This window comes from Macrotis lagotis, chromosome 1 (genome assembly GCF_037893015.1).
Source record: "Macrotis lagotis isolate mMagLag1 chromosome 1, bilby.v1.9.chrom.fasta, whole genome shotgun sequence".
In the NCBI taxonomy this organism is placed as follows: Eukaryota; Metazoa; Chordata; class Mammalia; order Peramelemorphia; family Peramelidae; genus Macrotis; species Macrotis lagotis.
The window spans coordinates 45,803,687-45,827,274 of record NC_133658.1 but is presented as its reverse complement, the minus strand read 5'-3'; the positions used below and the strand labels follow the sequence as shown (position 1 = coordinate 45,827,274).

Genomic DNA, 23,588 nt, shown 5'->3' with positions numbered 1-23,588 from the left:
ACTGCCATTTTGATTTTCTCTGCTATAGTTGGTAGAAGAGGGCAAAGAGGTTAATGAAAGCAGACCAAGACTAAAATAGTGCTAAAATAGGAAGGTAAAATCACCTTTTCAACACTTTTTCATATTTCTTATTTGTGATTGGCAGCTGGATTCTATTCTTGGTTTTTTAGAATGGAGGGCAGATTGTGGGCTACCTTCTTTCACACCTCCTTTGTGAGCAAGGAATTTTGAAAAACAAAAATGAAAATAGTCTCTTTTCCAAAAACCCAATTCCCATTTTGATTTTCTATGCTATAGTTGTTAGAAGAGGGGAAAAAAGAGGTTAATGAAAGCAGACCAAGACTTCATAGGATACACTGTGGAACTAGGAATCAGATTGTTAGGATTGAGCATTGAAGGTAGGAAGTAGTTTCTTATACTGGTTCTTTGTCCTCCAATGATAAATAGGAAAAAGGAAGATGGCCAGTGCCAGAAGAAAGCAGGGAGACTCTCATGGAAAGGAAGCAACTTAATCCATTAGAACAGGACTCAGATATAAGAAGACTCAGTTCTGCTGAGATGAGGGCCATTGCTCCTGCAGAAGAGGTGAGAAGAACCACAACATGGTGGGGAAAGGGGAAGCTCTAGAATGTCCTTCTGTAATCTGGAAACTCATCCTTGGTCACAGACTTGTCATTCCTCAGTCAGTGGCTAACACTGAAAATCCAGTGATCAAGCTCATTCCTAGAAATTAGGGTCATCATTGTACCTTGCTTATCCTCCTACCCTAGTAAAGTTTCAATTTCATGCCATACTCACTGAAGAAAAAGGGATTAATTCTTTCTAAATGTAGTGAGAGTTTCATAAAGAAAAGAATGTTAAAATAGGAAGGTGAAATCAGCTTTGCAACACTTTTTCAAATTTCCTATTTCTAGGGGTGGCTAGGTGGCGTAGTGGATAAAGCACCGGCCTTGGAGTCAGGAGTACCTGGGTTCAAATCTGGTCTCAGACACTTAATAATTACCTAGCTGTGTGGCCTTGGCCAAGCCTTTGCCTTGCAAAAACCTAAAAAAAAAAAAAATTCCTATTTGTAATTGGCAGCTGGATTATATTCTTGGTTTTGTTTTTTTTAGAGTTCAAATGCAAAGGGAAAATGGAGGACAGATGGTGGGTACCTTCTTTCACACCTCCTTGGTGAGCAAGGAATTTTGAAAAACGAAAATGAAAACAGTCTCTTTTCCAAATAACCCAGCTCCTATTTTGATTTTCTCTGCTATAGTTGATAAGAGGGCAAAAGAAGTTAATGAAAGCAGACCAAGATTTCATAGATTCACTGTGGGACTAGGAATCAGGTTGTTGGAGTGAGTATTGAAGGTAGAAAGTAGTGCCTTAATGACTGGCTCTTTTCCTCCAATGATGAGTAGGGAAAGGGAAGATGGCCAGTGCCAGAAGCAAGCAGGGAGATTCTTGTGGAGAGGAAGCAATTTTATCCATTGGCATTAGACTCAGCTTTAAGAAGACTCAATTCTGCTGAGATGAGGGCCATTGCTCCTGCAGAAGAGGTGAGAAGAACCACAACATGGTGGGGAAAGGGGAAGCTCTAGAATGTCCTTCTGTAATCTAGAAACCCATCCTTGGTCAGAGACTTGTCATTCCTTAGTCAGTGACCAACAACAAAAATCCTATGACCAGGCTCACTCCTAGAAATTAGGTCATCATTGAACTTGCTTCTTCTCCTACCCCAGCAAAGCTTCAATTTCATGTGATACTTACTGAAAATACAGGGATTTAGTACTTTCAAAAAGTAGAGAGAGTGTCATAAACTAGATAGTGGTAAAATAGGAAAGCGAAATCATCTTTGCATCAATTTTTCAAATTTTCTATTTGGGATTGGCAGCTAGATTACATTCTTGGTTGTTCAAATTCAAAGGAGTAATGGGTGACAGAGGCCAGCAAATGATTGATGCCCACATTCACACCTCTTCTGTGAGCAAGGAATCTTGGAAAATGAAAGTGAAAACAATCTCTTTTCCAAACAACCCAACTACCATGTTGATTTTCTCTGCTACAGTTGGTAGAAGAGGGCAAAGAGGTTAATGAAAGTAGATTAAGAATTCACAGGTTACATTGTGGGACTAGGGATCAAGGTGCTGGGAATGAATATTAAAGGTAGGAAATAGTTTCTTTATACTGGTTCTTTGTCCTCCAATGATGACTAGGAAAAAGAAAGATGGCCAGTTCCAGGAGAAAGCAGGGAGATTCTCATGGAGTGGAAGCAATTTTATCCATTACAACAGGACTCAGCTGCACAACAACTCAGTTCTGCTGAGAGGAGGGCCATTGCCCCAGTAGAAGAGGTGAGCAGAACTGCAAAATAGTGTGGGAAAAGAATTCTAGCCAGTCCTTCTGTAATCTAGAAACCCATCCTTGGTCACAGACTTGTCATTCCTCAGTCAGTTACCAACACCAAAAATCCTATGACCAAAGTGACTTGTAGAAATTAGGGTTATCATTGAACCTTGTTTATTCCCCTACCCAAAGTATCAAATTCACGTCATGGTTAATACTTTTAAAAGGTAGGGAGTGTTTTATAAAATATACATTGCTAAAAATAGGATGCCCAAATCCCCTTTGCAATACTTTTTCTAATTTCCTATTCGTGATTGGCAGCTAGATTACATTCTTGCTTGTTTTGAGTTCAAAAGCAGAGGAGAAATTAATGACAATGGAGAGCAGATGGTGGGATGCCCACATTCACTCCTCATCCTGTGAGAAAGAAATTTTCGGAAAAGAAATTAAAAATGAAAAGACACTTTTTTCCACAAGCAACCAGACTCCCATTTTGATTTTCTCTGCAAAATTAGAAGAGGGCAAAGAGTTTGATGAGAGCAGATCATCATAGGATAAAATGTGGGGCTAGAGGAAAGGGTGTTGCAAGTGAACATAGAAGTAGAACATAGATCCTGATGACTGGGCCTTTTTCCTTCAATGATGAGTAGGAAAAAGGAATGTGGCCAATGCCAGAGGAAAGCATGGAGATTGTCAGAGAGAGGAAGCAATCTTATCCAATGGAACAGGATTTAGCTATGAGAAGACTCAGTTCTACTGAGATGTTGACCATTGTGCCAGCAGTAAAGGTGAGCAGAAAGAACAAACTCTAGACAGTCCTTCTGTAACCTAAAAATTCATCCTTTGTCACAGAGTTGTCATTCCTCAGTCAGTGGCTAACTAAAAATCCTATTACCAAACTCACCCCAAGGAATTAGGGTGATCATTGAACCTTGCTTATCATCCTACCCAAAGAAAGTTTCAATTTCATGTCATATTCATTGCAGGAAGAAAAGGGTTAAGACTTTCAAAAGATAAGAGGAGAGTGTATCATAAAATGTACATTAAAAATAAAAGGACCAAATCACCTTTTACCAATTTCCTCTTTATTATTGGCAACAGAATTAACTTCTTTGTTTTTTTAGAGTCTTAAAGGAAAGGAGAAATAGGAAACTGTGGAGGGCAGATGGTGGGATATCTATATTCACTGCTCCTGAGAGCAAGAAATTTTGGAAAAAGAAAGTGAAAACAATCTCTTTTCCAAATAAGTCAAGTCTTATTTTGATTTTCTCAGAAGGAATTGAAAGAGGGCAAAGCAGTTGATGAGAGCAGACCAAAACTTCATATAATAAACTGTGAGATTAGGAGTTAGGTTTTGGGGAGTAAGCATTTAAGTAGTTCCTGATGACTGGGCCTTTCTTCTTCAATGATGAGTAGGAAAAAGGAAGATTGTCAGTACCAGAGGAATGCAGGGAGATTGTCATGGAGAAGAAGCAAATTCATCCATTGGAACAGGACTCAGCTGCAAGAAGACTCAGTTCTGCTGAGATGAGGGCCATTGCTCTTGCAGAAGAGGTGAGCAGAAAGAATTATAAAATGGGTGGGAAGAGGACAGTTGCAGACATTCCTTCTGGAATCTAGAAACCCATCCTTTGCCAAAGAGCTTTCATTCCTCAGTCAGTAACTAACACCAAAAATCCTATAACCAAAGTTAGGATCCTTCCAAGGAAGATCATTGAACCCTGCTTATCTTCCTACCCAAGCAAAGTTTCAATTTCATGTCATACCAAAGAAAAAGGAGACAATACTTTCAAAAGATAGGGGAGTGTGTCATAAACTATACATTTAAAATAAGAAGGTCAAATCATCATTGCAACACTTTTATTTGTTTTTGGCAGTTGGATTAACTTTTTGGTTATTTCAGAATTCAAAAGCAAAGGAGAAATGGAGAACAGTGGAGGGTAGATGGCAGGAAACCCACATTCACTCCTCTTCCTGTAGGAAAGGAATTTTGAAAAAAGAAAGCAAAAACAGTCTCTTTTACCAAAAAACCCAACTCTCATTTTGAATTTCTTGGGGAAGATTTGAAAGGAGAGGGTAAAGATGTTAATGAGAGCAAACTAAAACATATAATGAAGTGGGGGGGGCAGCTAGGTGGCGCAGTAGATAAAGCACTGGCCCTGGAGTCAGGAGTACCTGAGTTCAAATCCAGTCTCAGACACTTATTACCTAGCTGTGTGGCCTTGGGCAAGCCACTTAACCCCATTTGCCTTGCAAAAGGCTGAAAAAAAAAAATAATGAAGTGTGAGACTAAGAGTCAGCTTTTTGGGAGTGAATATTGAAGTAGTTCCTGAAAATTGCTTATCCTCCTACCCAAACAAAGATTCAATTTCATGTCAGAGTCACTGAAGAAAAAAGGGGTTAAATGCTTTCCAAAAGTACAGAAAGTATCATGAAGTATACAATGCTAAACTAGGAAGATCAAATCACCTTTGCACCACTTTTTCCAATTTCTTATTTGTGATTGGCAGCTGAATAACCCTTCTTGACTGCTTTAGGGTTCAAATACAAAGGAGAAATGGGTGACACTGGAGGGAAGATGGTAGGATACCTAAATTCACACATCATGTATGAGCAAAGAATTTTGGTAAAAGAAAGTGAAAATAGTCACACTTCTAAACAATCCAACTCCCATTTTGATTTTCTGTGCTATATTTGGTAGAAGGGGAAAAATAGGTAGATAAAAGCAGACCAAGACTTCATAGGATACACTGTGGGACTAGGGATCAGGGTGTTGGGAATGAGCATTGAATGTAGAAAGTAATACCTAATGACTAACTCTTTGTCCTCCAATGATGAATAGGAAAAAGGAAGATGGCCAGGGCCAGAAGAAAGCAGGGAGAGAAAGCAATTTTATCCATTGGAACAGGACTTAGTTCCAAGGGCCATTGCTCAGGCAGAAGGGGTGAGCAAAAAGAACTGCAATATGGTGTGGGAAGGAGACAGTGTGATAAAATTCGATAATATATACATTGCTAAAATTAGGGGGCCCATATCACCATTGCACCACCTTTTCCAATTTCCTAAGCAGCTGGATTACCTTCTTAGTTGTTTGAGTTCAAAAGCAAAGGAGAAATGGATGAGAGGGGAGGGTAGATGGTAGGAAATCCACATTCACTCTTCTTCCCATAAGAAAGGAATTTTGGGAAAAGAAGATTAGAAGTCGGTAAGAGGGGCAGCTAGGTGACACAGTAGTCAGGAGTCAGGAGGACCTGAGTTCAAATCTGAATTCAGACACTTAATAATTGCCTAGCTGTGCAGCCTTGGGCAACTCACTTAACCCCATTGCCTTGCAAAAAAAAAAAAATTGATGAGAGCAGACCAAAATTTCATATAATAAAGTGTGGGATCAGATTTTGGGGAGGAGTGAGCATTGAAGGTAGAAAGTAGTTCCTGATGACTGGCTTTGGCCTCCAATGATGAGTAGGAAAAAGGAAGATGTCCAGTGCCAGAGGGAGGCAGGGAGATTCACAGGGAGAGGAAGGAATCTTGTCCACTGGAACAAGTCTCAACTACAATACGACCCAATGACCATTGTGCCAGCAGAAAAGGCGAGCAGAAAGAACAACAAAGTGGGTGGGAAAATGGGATAGCTCTAGACAGTCCTTCTGTAATCTAAAAACCCATCCTTTGTCACAGAGTTGTCATTCCTCAGTCAGTGGCTAACACCCAAAATCACCAGACTCACTCCTAGAAATTAGGGTGATCATTGAATCTTGCCTACCCTCCTACCCAAGGAAAGATTCAATTTCATGTCATAATCACTGAATAAAAAGAAGTTAAATATTTTCAAAAGATAGGGAGTGTATCATAAAATATACATTTAAAATAGGAGGGCCAAATCACCTTTACATCTTTTCCAGTTTCCTATTTGTGATTGGTAGCTGAATTAACTTCTTGGTTGTTTAGGTATTCAAATGGGCAAATGGAGAAATGGGCAACTGTGGAGGGAAGATAGTGGGATTCACTCCCCCTATAATCAAGTAATTTTGGAAAAAGTAGAAAAAGAAAGTGAAAACAATCTTTTTTCTCAAACAAGCCAACTTTCACTTTGTTTTTTTTTTTGACAAGAGTTGAAAAAAGAGGGCAAAGAAGTTGATGGGAACAGACCAAAACTTCATATAGTTAAATATGGGAACTAGAGGTCAGGTTTTTGGGAGTGAGCATTGAAGTCTAGTTTCTGATGCCTGGACCTTTGTCATTCAATGATGAGTAGGGAAAAGGAAGATTGTCAGTTCCTGAGGAAGTCAGGGAGATTCTCAGGGAGAGGAAGGAATCTTATCCAGTGGAACAGGACTTGGGTAAAAGAAGACTCAGTTCTGCTGAGAAGAGGACCACTGTTCCAGTAGAAGAGGTAAGTAGAAAGAATAGCAAAATCGTGGGAAAGAGTCAACTCTAGAAAGTCCAATAATCTAGAAACTCACTGTTTGTCACAGAGTTGTCATTCCTCAGTCAGTGGCTAACATTGAAAAATCCCATGGTCCTAATTAGGGTCATAATTCAATCTTAATTACCCTCCTACCCAAACAAAGTTTCATTGTCATATCATACTCATTGAAGAAAAATGGGTTAATACTTTCAAAAAGCAGGGAGAGTTTTGGCAGCTGGATTACCTTCTTGGATGTTTTAGAGCTCAAATGCAAAGGAGAAATGGGTGACAGCAGAGGGCAGATGGGTCTTCTACATTCACACCTCTTTGAGCAAGAAATTTTGGAAAATGAAAATGAAAACAGTCTTTTCCCAAACAATCCAACTCCCATTTTGATTTTCTTTCAGTTGATAGAAAAGGGCAGAGGTTGATGAAAGCAGACCGAGATTTCATAGGATATACTGTGGGATTAGGGATCAAGGTGTTGGGACTAAATATTGAAGGTAGAAAGTAGTTGCTAATGACTGGTTCTTTGTCCTCCAATGGATAGGTAAAAAGATGGTCAGTGCCAGAAGAATGCAGGGTGATTGTCAAGGAGAGGAAGCAATTTCATCCATTGGAACAGGATACAGCTGAAAGAAGACTCAGTTCTGCTGAGAAGAGGACCATTGCTCTAGCAGAAGAGGTGAGCAGAAAGAACTGCAAAGAATTTTAGACTTTCTGTAAGCTAGAAACCCATAGTTTGTCAAAGACTTGTCATGACCAAGCTCACTTCTAGGAATTAGAGTCATAATTCAATCTTGATTGTCTTCCTATCCAAGAAAAGTTACAATTTCATTCATAATGGCTGAGGAAAGGGGAGTTAATACATTTAAAAGGTAGGTAGAGTTTTAGAAAAATATACATTACTAATCAACTACATTACTAGTCCCAAATCAACCTTGAATCACTTTTTCCAATTTTCTTTTTGTGATTGGCAGCTGAATACCTAACTTGGCTGTTTTAGATTTCAAAAGCAAAAGAGAAATGGATGACAATGGAGGGCAAATAGTGGGATACCTAAAGTGAAAACAGACTGAGATAAGGATAATGTGTGGGACAAGGGATCAGGGTGTTGTTTTAGATTTCAAAAGCAAAGGAGAAATGGGTGACAGTCAAGTGCAGATGGTAGGCTACTTACATTAATTCCTCCTCTATAGCAGGGAATATTTTTATTAATTTTTTATTTGAGTTTTACAATTTTCCCCCCAATCTTACTTCCCACCCCCCCCCCCCGCCATGGAAAGCAATCTGTCAGTCTTTTCTTTGTTTCCATGTTGTACATTGATCCAAATTGAGTGTGATGAGAGAGAAATTATATCCTTAAGGAAGAGACAAGAAGTCTAAGAGGTAACAAGATCAGACAATAAGATATCTGGTTTTTTCCCCTAAATTAAAGGGAATAGTCCTTGAACTTTGTTCAAACTCCATGGTTCTTTATCTGGATACAGATGGCACTCTCCTTTACAGACAGCCCAAAATTGTTCCCTGATTGTTGCACTGATGGAATGAGCGAGTCCTTCAAGGTTGAACATCATCCCCATGTTGCTGTTAGGGTGCACAGTGTTTTTCTGGTTCTGCTCATCTCACTCAGCATTAGTTCATGCAAATCCCGTCAGGCTTTCCTGAAATCTCATCCCTCCTGGTTTCTAATAGAACAATAGTGTTCCATGACATACATATACCACAGTTTGCTAAGCCATTCCCCAATTGAAGGACATTTACTTGATTTCCAATTCTTTGCCACCACAAACAAGGCTGTATAGCAGGGAATTTTTGAAGAGGAAAGTGAAAACAGTCCCTTTTTAAGACTTCATAGAATAATGGGTGAGATTAGGGAGAGTCTATTGGTAGTGAGCATCTAATATAGAAAGTAGGTCCCAATGACTAGACCTTTGTCCTTCAATGATGAGTAGGAAGACGACAGATGGTCTGAGCTACACGAAGGCAGGGAGAAGAAGCAATTTTATCCATTGGAACAGGACTCAGCCACAAGAGGATTCTGTTTTCCTGTGATGACCATTGTCCAGGCAGAAAAGGTGGGCAGAAAAAACACAGCTCCAGACAGTTCTTCTGTCATCTAGAAACCCATCTTTTGTCACAGAGCTTTCATTCCTCAGTGAGCACCTAATATCCTATGACCTAACTCACTCCTAAGAATTAGTTACCATTGAACTTTGCTTATCCTCCTATCTAAGCAAGATTTCAATTTCCTGTCATGGTCACTGAAAAAAAAAAGGTAAAGTATTATAAAAATACAGTACTAAAATCACCTTTGCACCACTTTTTCCAACTTTCTATTTGTGATTGGCAGATGGATTACCTCCTTGGTTGTTTTAAAGTTCAAAAGCAAAGGAGAAATGGGTGGCAGACAGTGAAATACCTACATATACTCCTCTTCTGTGTGCAAGGAATTTTGGGAAATGATAGTGAAAATAGTCTGTTTTCCATATTTTCTCTGTAAGGGTTGACTGAAGAGGGCAAAGAGGTTGATGAGAACAGACCAAGACTTCATAGAATAAAGGGTGGGTTGTTGGGAGTGAACATTAACTGGGTCTTTTTCTTTAATGATGAGTAGGAAAAAGAAAGATGGCCAAAGCTAGAGGAAGGCAGGGAGATTCTCAGGGAGAGGAAGCAATCTTATCCATTGGAACAGGACTCAGCTACAAGAAGCACCAGTTTTCCTGAGATGATGAGCATTGCCCTGGCAGAAGAGGTGAGCAGAAATAATAGCAAAAATGGAGGGGGAATAAGATAATTCTAGACAGTCCTTTTTTAATCTAGAAACTCATCCCTTGTCACATAGCAGTCATTCCTCAGTCAGTACCTGATACTAAAACTATGACCAAGCTCACTCCTAGGTTTCCTTGTCATCAACCAAACTTGATTATCTTCTTGAGTTTAGAATTCATTGTCATTTTACTCTTACAGAAGGAAAAAAGGTCATTACTTTGAACAAGTAGGGAGAATATTACGAAATATACAGCCTTAAAATTGGAGGGCCAAATCACTTGAACATTTATACCTTTTCCCACTTCTAATTTAAAGTTGTCCACTATTTTCACTCCTGTGTGCAGGAAACTTTGGAGAAGTGAAAACAGACTCTTTTCTATACAAACCAAGTCCCATTTTGGTTTTCTCTGTAAGAATTGGTAGAATAGGGCGGCTAGGTGGCATAGTGGATAAAGCACCGGCCTTGGAGTCAGGAGTACCCGGGTTCAAGTCCAGTCTCAAATACTTAGTAATTACCTAGCTGTGTGGCCTTGGGCAAGCCACTTAACCCCATTTGCCTTCCAAAAAAAAAAAAGAATTGGTAGAATAGGATGAAGAGGTTGATCAGAGTAGACCAAGTCTTCAACAGGATAGAGTGTTAAGACCCTAGGGTCAAGGTGTTGGGAGTGAGCAGTGAAGATAGAAAGTAGTTTCTGATGACTTTGTCCTTTGTCCTTCCATGATGAGTAGGAAAAAGACAAATGGCCTGAGCTAGGGGAAGGCAGGGAGCTTTTCCGGGAGATAAGCTATCTTATCCATTGGAACAGGGCTCAGCTACAAGAGGACTGAGTTCTCCTGACATGATGACCATTGCCCAGCCAGAAAAGGTGAGCAGAAAGAACAACAAATTGGTGGGGGAAAAAGGACATCTCTGGATGATGCTTTTGTAATCTAGACAGCCCCTCCCTTGTGATATAGCAGTCATTCCTCAGACAGAGGCTAACACCTAAAATCCTATGACTAAGCTCACTCCTAGCCTTTCTGGTCACCAGCCTTTCTAGCTGAACCAGGTATTGTTTTCAAAATGTCAATACTTTGAATAAGTAGGAAGAGTATTATAAAATATACAGCTCTAAAATTGGAGGGCCAAATTACTCAAACATTTGCACCACTTTTTCCCATTTCTAATTTAAGGTTGACTACTGTGTTAGTTTCGAGAAATGGGTACAAGTGGAGGGCAGATGATGGGCTGCTTACTTTCATTCCTCCTTCCTATTTGTGATTTGCAACTGAATTAATTTCTTGGTTGTTTCAGAGTTGGAAAGCAAAGGATAAACGGTTGTGAGTGGAGTGCCAAAAGTGAACTACCTATTATCACTCCTCTCCTGTGAGCACTCTGACCCCAAGTCTTTCATGGTTCAGACATTTAATAACAATTAGCTATGTGATCATGGGCAAGTCATTTAACCCCATTGCCTTGCAAACAAACAAAAAAAAAAGTAATTCCTGTTGTCTGGGTCTTTGTTCTTCAATGATGAATAGGAAAAAGACAGAGAGCCTGAGCCTGAAGATGACATTCTCAGGGATAGGAAGCAATCTTATCCAGTAAAACAGGACTCATCTGTAAGAAGAATCAGTTCTGCTGAGAAAACCATTCTTCAGGCAGAAAAGGTGGGGAAATGGGGGGGGGGGGGAGACAGCTCTGGATAGTTCTTCTGTAATCTAGATACTCATCCCTTGATGCAGAGCTATCATACCTATGTCAATGCCTTACACCTAAAAGCCTATGACCACACTCACACCTAGTTTTCCTGCTCATCCATCCAACCTTATTTAATACTACTCCAAAGTCAAAAAATATGAGAGCCATATCACTTGATTTTTGCACCACTTTTTCCCCCACTTCATATTTGTGGATGGCAACTTAGTTTCTTGGTTGTTTTAGAGTTGAAAACCACAGGAGAATCCTGTCATCTTCTCTGTGAATAAGGAATTTTGATAAAAGAAAATGATCTCTTTTCTAGTCAAACCAGCCACTTTTATTTTCTCTTCAAGAGCTGGTAGAAGTGGAGGCAGCTAGGTGGCATAGTGGATAGAGCACCAGCCCTGGAGTCAGGAGTACCTGGGTTCAAATCCGGTCTCAGACACTTAATAATTACCTAGCTGTGTGGTCTTGGGCAAGCCACTTAACCTCATTGCCTAGCAAAAAACCTTAAAAAAAGAGTTGGTAGAAGAGGGCAAAGGGATTGATGAGAGCAGACTAAAACAATGTGTTGACTTGTTGTATAAGGGTGTTGGGAATGAGAGTTAAAGGTGGAAAAGTAATGTGTGATGTTTGGGGCTTTATTCTTCAATGATAAGTAGGGAAGCTTCAGATGACCTGAGTTTGAGGATGACAAAAAGAGCATCCAGGATAAGACACAATCTTTTCCATTGAAACAAGACTTGACGACAAGACTCAATTCCAATGAGAAAGGAACCATATCCCAGGCAGAAATGGTGAAGATACCAAAGAGTATCATAATAGTGGGGAAAGGGAACAGGTCTGGACAGTCATTTTATACTCTACAATACCCATCCTTTGTCACATAGTTGTCATTCCTCTGACAGTTGCTAACACCTAAAATCCCATGACCAAGCTCACTCCTGGGCTTCCTGGTCAATAGCAAATTTTAATTGCCCTCCTACCAAAGCCAGATTTCAATTTCTTTTTTTTAATTACTCATTTAAGGCAAGTGACTTGCCCAAGGTCACAGCTAGGTAATTATTATGTGTCTGAAACCAGAATTGAACTCAGGTACTCCTGACTCCAGGTTTGCTGCTCTATCACTGCACCACCTAATTACCCCAGATTTCAATTTCATGTCAAACTTAAAAGAAGAAAAATGTCAATACTTGCAATATTTAGGGAAAAAAATATAACCCTAAAATTGGATAGCCAAATCACTTGAATATTTGCATCATCATTTTTTCACACTCCCAGTTTAAGGTTGGTAATTGGGTGAATTTCTGGATTGTTTTAGAGTTGAAAAGCAAAGGAAAAATGGGTGGTAGAGGAGGGCAGAAGGTGGGGCTGCATACTCACTCCTCCTCTGTGAGCAAGGAATATTGGAAGAAGAAAGTGAAAATGCTCTTTTTTCCAACCAAATCTAGTGCCATTTTGATCTTAAAGATATCATAGGAGGCAGCTAGGTGGCACAATGGATAGAGCACCAGCCCTGGAGTCAGGAGTATCTGAGTTCAAATCTGACCTCAGACACTTAATAATACCTAGCTGTGTGGTCTTGGGCAAGCCACTTGACCCCATTTGCCTTGCAAAAAAAAAAAAATCCTAAAAAAAATTTTAAAAAAAGATATCATAGGATTAACATTTGGGCCTTTTTGATAGGGTACTGAGAATGAGCGTTGATGGTTGAAAATAATTCTTGATGTCTGGGATTTTGGTCTTCAATGATTCATAGGAAAGTGACCAATGGCAGATTCTCAGGGATGGGAAGCAATCATATCCATTGAAAAAGGACTCACCAACAAGAAGACTCAATTCTGCTGAAAAGAGTATTGCTCCAGTAGAAGAGGTGAACAGAAAGAATGCTAAAATGGGGGGACACATCTGGACAGTCCTTCCCTAATCTAGACAGCCATCCTTTGTCACAGAACTATCATTCTTCAATCAATGGCAAATACTTAAAAATCCTATGGCCAAGCTCATTCCTAGTCTTCCTGGTCACCATCCAACCTTATTTATCCTACCACCAAAATCAAATTTCACTGTCATATGACAGTCACAAAAGGAAAATATCAATACTTTCAGCATTTGGGAGAGCGTATTATTAAAAAAAAAAAGAGTCCTAAAATAGGAGAGCTAAATCACCCAAACTTTTACATTATTTTTTCCAACTTTCTATTTGTGATTAGCCACTGGCTTTATTTCTTGATTGTTTGAGTTGAAAAGCAAAGGAGAAGTGGTGGGGGTGGAGGGAAGAAGGTGGACTACATACTTTCACTCCTCCTCTGTGAGCAAGGAATTTTGGAAAAACATTTTCCAGTCATAACAATTCCCACTCTGATATTCTTTGCAAGAGCTTTTAGAAGATGGAAAAGAGAAATTTGAGAGTAGACCAAAATTTCATAGGATAAAATGTGGAACTGTATCTCAGTGTGAGATAATGAGCACTGAAGGTGGAAAATAATTCTTGATGTCTGGGATTTGTTCTTCACTGATTCATAGGAAAGTGACCAAGGACCAGAACCAGAGGATGGCAGCCAGATTCTCAGGGATAAGAGGCAATGAACAAGAAGACTCAGTTATGCTGAGGAGAGGACCATTGCTTTGACAGAAGAGGTGGGCAGAAAGGACAACAAAATGGTGGAGAAAGGGGACTGCTGTGGACAGTACTTCTATAATCTAGACACCCATCCTTTGTCATGGAGCATCATTCCTCAATCAGTGGTGGTCAGCACCTAAAATCCTATGATCAAGCTCAGAAGAAAAATATCAAATGGGGAGAATATTTTACATCTAGAGGCCTAAAATAGGAGGGCCAAATCACCTGAACCTTCGCATCCCATTTTCCAATTTCCTGTTTGTAGTTGACAACTGGGTTAGTTTCTTTTTAGACTTGAAAAGCAAAGGAGAAATTAGTGAGAGTAGAGGGCTGAAAGTGGGCTATCTACTTTCACACCTGTGAGCTAGGAATTTTGGAAAAAGAAATTGAAAACAGTCTCTTTTTCAGTCAAATTAACTCCCACTGTGGTTTTCTTTGCAAGAGTTGGTAGAAGAGGGTAATGGGTTAATAAGAGCAGAATAGGACTTCATAAGATAAAGTTTAGGACTGTGGATCAGGGTGTTGGGGAATGAGTATTTGAAGGAAGAAAGTAATTCCTGATGACTGGACCTATGTTCTTCAATGATGAGTAGGGAAAAGATAGATGGCCTGAGTCACAGCATGGTAGTCAGATACTCAGGGATAGGAAGCAAATCTTATTCATTGAAACAGGATTCACCCATAAGAAGATTCCGTTCTGTTGAGAAGAGGACCATTGTGCCAGCAGAAAAGGTGAGCAGAAAGAACACCAAAATGATGGAGAAAGGGGACAGCTGTGAAGAATACTTCATATTCTAGACAACCATTCTTTGTCATAGAGCTATCATTCCTCATTAGTGGCTTACACCTGAATCCTAGTTCACTCCTAGTCTTCCTAGTCACCATCCAACCTTGCTTATCCTTATATCAAAACCAAAGTTCATTTTCATGTGATATCACAGAAAAAAATACTTTCAGCAGTTTGGGGGAGGATATTATAAAATATACAGCCCTAAAATAGGAGGGCTATATCACTTGAACATTTACCCTTCTTTTTCCCCACTTACTATTTGAGGATAAGCTACTGAGTTAGTTTCTTGGTTGTTTTTAAGAGTTAAAAAAGGAATGGAGAAATGGGTAGAAGAGGGCAGGTGAACTAACTAACTATCCTATTGAACTAACTTTCACTCCTCTATTAATAAGGAATTTTGGGAAAAGAAAGTGAAAATGGCTTCTTTTCCAATCAAACCAAATCCCACTTTCATTTTCTCTGCAAGGGCTGACAGAAGTGGGCAAGGAGGGTTGGTTAGGTGGTACAGTGGATAGTGTACCAGCCCTGGAGTCAGAAGTACCTGAGTTCAAATCCGGCCTCAGACACTTAATAATTACCTAGCTGTGTGGCCTTGGGCAAGCCACTTAACCCCATTTACCTTGCAAAAACATAAAAAAAAAAAGAATTGGGCAAGAAGGTTGATGAGAACATGCCAAATGTTCATACCAATCAAGAAATCAAGGCTGAAGTGAAGAAATGTAGTTCATGGCTTTGGAGGATGAGTATTGAAGGTGGAAAGTAATTCCTGAAGACTCTGTCTTATGAATAGGAAAAAGACAGAGGGCCTGAACCAGAGGATGAAAATCAGTTTCTCAGAGGTAGAAAGCAATCTTATCCATTGAAACAGGACTCACCTACAAGAAGACTCAGTTCTCATTTCCCAGACAGAAAAAGTGAGCAAAGCAAGAACACAAAAATGGGTGGGATAAGATGACATCTCTGGACAATCATTCTGTAACCTAGACACCTATCCTTTGTCATAGAATTGTCATTCCTCAGTCAGTGACTCAAACCCAAAAATCTATGACCAAGGTTACTCCTAGTCTTCCTGGTCCTCATCAAACCTTGCTTATCATCTTACCAAAGGGAGGTTTCATTTTCAAGCCACACTCACTGAAGAAACAGGTCAATACTTTCACCAATTAAAGAGTGCTATAAAATATACACTCCTAAAAAATGAGAGTGCCAAATCAACTGAGCCTTTCTTCCACCTTTTCCCACTTCATATTTGGAGTGCGCCATTTCATTCGGGTTTTTTGGTTGTTTTTAGAGTTGAAAAACAAAAGTGAAATGTGTGGAGAGTCGAGGCTATAGAAGGTGAGTTACCTACTTTTACATGTGAGCAAGGAATTTTGGAAAAAAGTGAAAACGGTTTGATTTTCAAGACATCATAGGATTAAAGTATGAGTCTACATAACAGTGTAGGGAATGAGCACTGAAGGTGGAAAGTAATTAGTGATATTTGGGATGATGGGATATTTGGGATGGTGAATAGGAAAAAGACAGCCTGAGACTGAGGATGACAGTCAAATTCTCAGGGATAGGAAGCAATCTTCTCCATTGAAACAGTACTCACCTACAAGACAACTTAGTTATACTGAGAAGAGGACTATTGTTCTGGCAGAAAAGGTGAGCTGAAAGAACACCAAAATGGTGGGGAAAGGGGACAGCTCTGGACAGTCCTTTTCTAATCTAGATACTCATCCATTATAGCAGAGCTGTCATTTCTCAATCAGTGACTAACACCTAAAATCCTATAACCTAGCTCTCTTCTAGATTTTTCCGATCATCATCCAACCTTGCTTATCCTTTTTCCAAAGCCAAGTTTCATTTTCATGTGAAAATCACAGAAGAATAAGTCAATACTTTGAACAATTAGGGAGAGTATTATAAAATATATACTAAAATAGGAGATCCAAACCACCTGAACTGTACAACTGTTTCCTACTTTCTATTTGAGGTTGGACTGGGTTAGTTTCTTGGTTGTTTTAGTGTTGAAAAGTAAAGAAGAAATGGTGGGGGCAGGGAGAAGTGGAGGCAGAAGGGGCTACTTACTTTCAGTCCTCTGAGCAGGGAATTGTGGAAAATGAAAACAGTCTCTTTTTCAACTAAAGCAATTGTCACTTTGATTTTCTCTGCAAGAATTGGTAGAAGAAGGCAAGGAGATTGATGATAGTAGACCAAGACAACATAGGATAAAGTTTGGGACTATGGGTCAGAGTGTGAGCAGTGAAGATGGAAAATAATTAGAGATTTCTGAGCCTTTCTTATTCAGTGATGAGCAGGAAAAAGAAAGATGGCTTGAACCTGAGGATGGCAAACAGAGTGTCCAGGATCAAAAGCAATCTTATCTACTGAAACAGGATTCACCTACAAAAATACTCAGTTCTGCGAAAAAGAAGACCATTGTACCAGCTGAAATGGTAAGCAGATCCAAGAACACCAAAATAAGGGAAAAGCTATGGACAGTGCTTTAGATTCAACCATGTTTTGTCACAAAGTTGTCATTCCTCACTTAGTGGTTAGCACCTAAAATCCTATGACCAAGCTCACAGCTAGGCTTCCTTGCTTATTCTATGCCAAAACTAAGTTTCATTTTCATGTCATGCAGAAGAAAAATGTCAACACTTTCAAGAGTATTATAAAATGCACAACCCTAAAATAGGAGCAACAAGTCACCTGAACCTTTGCCAATACTCTTTCCCACTTTCTATTTTGAGGTTGGTTGTTTTAGAGTTGAAAAGCAAAGAAACAATGGATGGGATTGAAGGGGGGCAGAAGGATGGTTACCTACTTTCATCCCTCCTCTACAAGTAAGCAATTTTGAAAAAGAATGTGAAAACTATCATTTGGTCAAACCAACAGTCTTTGATTTTCTTTTCAAGAATTGGTAGAAGAGGGCGAAGATATTGACAGCAAACCAAGACATATAAAGTTTGGGACTGTAGGTAAGGGTGTTGGAAGTAAGCATTGAAGTTAAAAAATAATCCCTAGTGCCTGGGCTTTATTCTTCAATGGTGAATAGGAAAAAGACAGATGGACTGAACCTGAGGATGACAAACAGAGTATCCTCTGTGAGACACAATCTTATCCACTGAAACAAGATTTGCCTACAAGAAGACTCAGTTGTGCTGAGAAGATGACCATTGCCCTGGCAAATGGGGAAAGGAGTGGGGAAAGGAGACAGTCCTGGTCACTACTTACACACCTATCCTTTGTCACAGAGTTGTCATTCCTCAGTCAGTCGATACCACTGAAAATCCTATGACCAGGTTCACTCCTAGGAATTAGGGTGATCATTGAAGCTTATTTATCCTTCTACCTAATCAAGGTTTCATTGCCATGTCACACATTGAAGAAAAAAGTTCATAATTTTAATAGAGAGTGTTATAAAATATACAACCTTTAAAAAGGAGTACAAAATCAACTGACCCTTTTTTCCCCCCACTTCCTATATGAGTTTGGCCATTGCATTAATTTATTGGTTGTTCTAGAACTGAAAAACAAAGGAGAAATGGGTGGAAACTGAGGTCTAAAGATAGCTATTTTCATTCCTCCTCTGTGAACAAAGAATTTTGGAAAAAAGAAAGTAAAAGCAAATTCTTTTCCAATAAAACCCACTCCCATTTTGGGTTGAGGTTTTTTTTGCCATAGTTATTAGAAGAAGGTAAAGAGATTAATAAGAGCAGACCAAGACATAGTAGGATTAAAGTATAGGCCTGTAGGTCAGGGTGTTTGGAGTGTGCATTGAAGGTAAAAAGTAATTCTTGAGGTCTGGGACTTTGTTCTTCAGTGATGAATAGGAAAAAGACAGATGGCCAGAGCTCAAGGATAACAACCAGATTCTCAGAGATATAAAGCAATCTTATTCATTGAAACAGGAGTCACCTACAAGAAGACTCAGTTTGACTGAAAAGAGAACCATTGTGCAAGCAGAAAAGGTAAGCAGAAAGAACACCAAATGGTGGGGAAAGAGGACAGCTCTAGAAAGTGGATCTGTAAACTAGATACCCATTCTGTGAAACACAGAGTTATCATTTTCAGTCAATGGCTAACACCTAAAACCCTATGACCAAGCTTACTCTGGGCTTCTAACCTTATCCTACTTAGGTGCTTATCCTATCACCAAAGCCAAGTTTCATTCATGTCACACTCACCAAGGAAAAAAGGTTAATTTCAACAGTTAGGGGAAAGAGTATTATAAAATATACAAGATTAAAATAGGAAGACCAAATCACTTGAACCTTAGCACCACTTTTTCCCATTTCCAATTTAAGGCTGGCCACTGGGTTACTTTCTTGATTGTTTTAGAACTGAAAAACAAAGGAGAAAAAGGTGGGAGTAGGAGATGAATTCCTCTATGAGTAAGGAAATATAGAAAAAAGGCAAAGAAATAAATGAGAACAGGCCAAGACAACACAGGATGAAGTGAGGGACTGTCCCTCAGGGCAATGGGGGTCAGCATTGTAAATGGTAAGTAATTCCTGATGTCTGGGGCTTTCTTATTCAGTGATGAGTTAGGGAAAAAACAAATGGTCTGAGCTTGAAGAAGATAAATAGAATATTCCAGAAGAAAAACAATTTTATCCAATGAAACGTGTATCAGCTCCAAGAAGACTCAGCTCTGTTGAGAAGAGGTACATTGCCCAGGCAGGATTGATAAGCAGACCCAAGGACACCAAAATTTTTGGGCAGAGGGACAAATTCTGAGCCCTCATTCTATAATCTAATTGTCCATCCTGTCCAAAAGGTCAATATTTTCAACAGGGGAGAGTGTTATAAAAAATAGTGTTGCCACTGGCTACTTGAGTTCAATTCTGCCTATGAGGAATCATTATTCAGACTCAGGAAAGCAAGAGTGGAAATAAAACAAAATTTATTAAAAGAAGTTACAATACAGAAAAGGGATTGGTAGAGAGAGAGAGATAAAAGAACAGCCAAGCAGCATTGGCTGGGCCATAGTCAGAGAAGACTTTGGCCCTGAGCTGGAGTCCAAACCTAGGTTTTTATGTCTTGACTCTCATCCAGAGGGCAAAAGGTGAACTATACTGGACAGGAATTAGGTAGGAGGAGATCAGGATACAAATTTTAAGTTAAACAATGAATCAATGGTACATCAAGAATGGGGATCTTCACCCAATTTGAGAAGCCTTTAAGATTACCATTGTTTCTGTTACACTTATAATTCTCTACTTCTAGTCAATTTATACCTCAAGAGTAAGGTGGTAGTCAATTTACATCTCCACCCAATTTCTACATCCACAGTTCTCTAATCTAGTAGCCTGTCCTTCTTCACTTAGGGATCAATATCTAAAATCCTATGACCAAGCTCACTCCTAGGCTTTCTGGTCAGCACCCAGTCTTGCTTAACCTTTTACCAAAGTCAGGTTCATCTTCATGTCTAATTCACTGAACAAAAAAGTCAATATTTTCAACAGTTAGGGGGAGAGTGTTATAAAATATAGGAGCTCCAAATCACCTGAACCTTTGCCACCACTCTTTCCCACTTCCTACTTGAGGTTGACAACTGGATTAGTTTCTTGGTTGTTTTAGAGTTGAAAAGCAAAGGGGGAATGGGTGGGAGTGGAGGGCAGAAAGGTGGATTACCTATTTTCACTCTTCCTCTGTGGGCAAGGAATTTTTGAAAAGAAAGATCTTTTCCAGCCAAACAACTCCCACTTTGATTATTGGATAAATTGAGAGACTATGCCTCAGGGCAATGGGGGGTATCAGCATTGAATATAGAAAGTAATTCTTTATGTCTTAGGCTTTCTTATTCAGTGATGAGTAGGAAAAAGATAGATGGCCTGAGATTGAAGGTAACAGAGTATTCCAGAAGAAAAGCAATCTTTTCCAATCAAACTCAGTGACTCAGTTCCAAGAAAATTCAGTTCTACTGAGAAGAGATCCATTGTACAGGCCAAATTTGTACAGGCCAAAAACACTAAAATTCTAGGGCAAGGAGACAGTACTGAGCCATTATTCTCCAATCTAGTAACCTGTCATTCCTCAGTCAGTAGCTTAACACCTGAAATTCTATGACCAAGCTCATTCCTAAGTTTCTTTTAACCTTGCTTATCCTTCTATCAAAGTCAGGTTTTAGAGTTGAAAAGCAAAGGAGAAATTCATGGGAATGTGGAGGGCAGGAGGTGGACTACCTATTTTCAGTCCTCCTGGATGAGCAAGGAATTTTGGAAAGTGAACACATTCTCTTTTCCAGTCAAACCAACTCCTACTTTGATTTTCTTGGTAAGAGTTGGTAGAAGAGGCAGAGAGGTTGGTGAGAACAGGTCATGAAATCACAGGATAAACTGAGGAACTCTAAGTCAGGGCAATGGGGGTAAGCAATGAAAGTAGAAGGTAATTCCTTGTGTCTGGGGCTTTCCTATTCAATGATGAATAGGAAAAAGACCAATGGCCTGAGCTTGGGGATGACAAACAGAAGATCCAAGATGAAAAACAATCTTATCCAATGAAATGTGACTCAACTCCAAGAAGACTCAGCTCTACTGAGAAAAAGTCCATTGCACAGGTAGAAATGGTTAGCAGACCTGAGAACACTAAAATTCTGGGGCAAGGGGACATTGAGTCATCTAACAACCTAACTAGCATAATCTAGCAACCTATCCTGTCTAAGCTAATAACCTGTCATTCCTTAATCAGTGATTAACACATGAAATCCTATGACCAAGCAGATTCCTAGGCTTCTCTTAACCTTGCTTATCCACCTACTGCCAAAGCCATGTTTCATTTTCATGTCACACTCACTACTTTCAACAGTTAGGGAGACTGTTATAAAATATAAAACCTTAGGAGCACAAATCACCTGAACCCCACTTCCTATATGAAGTAGGCAACTGGATTAGTTTCTTGGTTGTTTTAGAGTTGAAAAACGAAGGGGAAGGAGGTGGGAATGAAGGGCAGGAAATGGGTTACTACTTTCACTTCTCCTGGATGGGCAAGGAATTTTGGAAAAAGTTAAAAAGTCGACAAAGAGGTTGATGAGAACAGGCCATGAAAACTCACATTGCCTCAGGGCAATGGGGGCTAGCAATGAAGGTGGAAAGTAATTCCTGGGGGGTGGCTAGGTTGGTCAGTGGATAGAGCATGGGCCCTGGAATCAGGACTAGGACCTGAGTTCAAATCCAGCCTCAGACACTTAATAATTACCTAGCTGTGTGACCCTGGGCAAGCCACTTAACCTCAATGCCTTGCAAAAACTTTAAAAAATAAAAAAAATGTAATTCCTGATGTCTAGGGCTCTCTTATTTAATAATGAGTAGGAAAAAGATCAAAGACCTGAGCCTGAAGAGCATCCAAGATGAAAAACAATCTTATCCAGTGAATGGTGACTTGGCTCTAAGAGGTCCATTGTACAAGCTGAAATGGTGAGCCAACCTAAAATCAAAATTCTAGGTCAAATGGAGAACTCTGAGTCCTCATTCAGTAATCTAGTAATCCTTTGTTACGATGCTGTCATTCCTCAGGCAGTGACTAATACCTAAAATCCTATGACCAAGCTCACTCCTAGGTTTCCTGGTCATCATTCAACCTTGGTTACCCTCCTCCTGAAGTCAGGTTTCATGTCCTACTCACTGAAGAAAAAGGTCAATACTTTCAACATAGAGGAAGAGTGTTACAAAATATACAGACCTATAACAAGATCAACAAATCACCTGAACCTTTTATAACATCTTATCCTACTTTTATTGAGGTTGGCAATTGGATTAATTTCTTAGTTGTTTTAGAGTTGAAAAGCAAAAGAGGTGGGTTATCTGCTTTCACTTCTCCTTTGTGAGTAAGGAAATTTGTAAAAAGTCAAAACAGTCACAAAAGTTTGGAGAAGTCAAAAAGATTGATGAATATAGGCCAAGAATTCATAAAATGAAATGTGGGACTGAGGTTCAAGTTGTTGGGAGTAACAGGTAATTGAGAATGTCGAGGGATTTATTCTTTCCATATGAAGAAAAGGATAAATCTTATGAGCTTGAGGATGGCAACCAGGGGCAAGAGCTAATTTTGTCCATTGCAACAGGAATCGCCTCCAAGAAGACCTAGTTCTGCTAAGAAGAGGACTCTTGGGCAGCCAGAAAAGGTGAGAAGACCTAAAAGCAATGCAATGCTAGTGAAGGAGAATAAGTCTGGACCATCAATAGACAAATTGCCCTTTGTGAGTAGGGAAATTTGGAAAAAGTCAAAATAGTACATATTTTCAGACAAACACTCCAACTCTTGAGTTTCTTTGTAAGAATTTGTAGAAGGAGGATATAACGGTTGATGGGAACAGGCCAAGAAATCACAGGATGAAGTGTGGGACTGTGGTTTAGGGCTTGAGAAATAAGAATTGAAAGTAGAAGGTAACTAATAATATCTTGGGTTTTGTTCTTCAATGATAAGAGGGAAAGACAGATGGTCTGAGCCTGAGGATGAAAACCAGAGTTTCAGGGCTGAGATACAATCTTAGTCAATGAAACAAGATTCACCTATAAGATGACTCAAGGCTTCTAAGGAGATCAACAACAGGAAGAAAAGATATTCAAAGCCAAGAACACCAAAATGATGGGGAAAGGGGCCAGCTTTGTAATCTAGACACTTATGTTTTAAATGGGAGTAAGGAAATTTGGAAAAAGGAAGCAAATACATTCCATTTTCAAGCCAATCTATTCCTCCTCTGATTTTCTTTGCATATGTGGGTAGAAAAGGTCAAAGGGTTGGTGAGAACAAGCCAAGCAATCACCAGATGAAGTGACTCAGGGCATTGTAGTTAGGCACCAAAGGTGGCAAGTTATTGTGGATGTCTGCTTCTTTATTCTTGTGAATAGTAGAAAAGATTCTATGGAACTCCAGGATGACAACCAATATCTAAGGGATAAGAAAGACTAAGCTTCTCATCATTGAAGGAAAAAAGCACTAGATAGATATAAGGAATTAACTTCTACCCTCAATGTTTACTCCCAATAACCTA

At 39.5% G+C, this 23,588-nt stretch overlaps 1 protein-coding gene across 2 annotated transcripts; it reads left to right on the top strand.

Moving 5' to 3' along the window:
* The first annotated feature begins 448 nt into the window (after positions 1 to 448).
* On the top strand, positions 449 to 22,946 carry LOC141497390 (uncharacterized). 2 transcript variants are annotated; one of them, XM_074200034.1, is made up of 14 exons: positions 449 to 585; positions 1,404 to 1,541; positions 2,199 to 2,336; positions 2,979 to 3,116; positions 3,745 to 3,882; positions 5,171 to 5,272; positions 6,584 to 6,721; positions 7,287 to 7,421; positions 8,692 to 8,814; positions 9,354 to 9,491; positions 10,315 to 10,374; positions 11,030 to 11,158; positions 18,505 to 18,564; positions 22,659 to 22,946. In XM_074200034.1, the coding sequence occupies exons 1-14, from the start codon at positions 493 to 495 to the stop codon at positions 22,824 to 22,826; spliced, it is 1,698 nt and encodes a 565-aa protein (XP_074056135.1). In that variant the 5' UTR covers positions 449 to 492; the 3' UTR covers positions 22,827 to 22,946. The 2 variants fall into 2 exon arrangements, with proteins under 2 accessions (XP_074056135.1, XP_074056143.1); XM_074200042.1 differs by lacking the exon at positions 8,692 to 8,814.
* Positions 22,947 to 23,588: the final 642 nt, after the last annotated feature.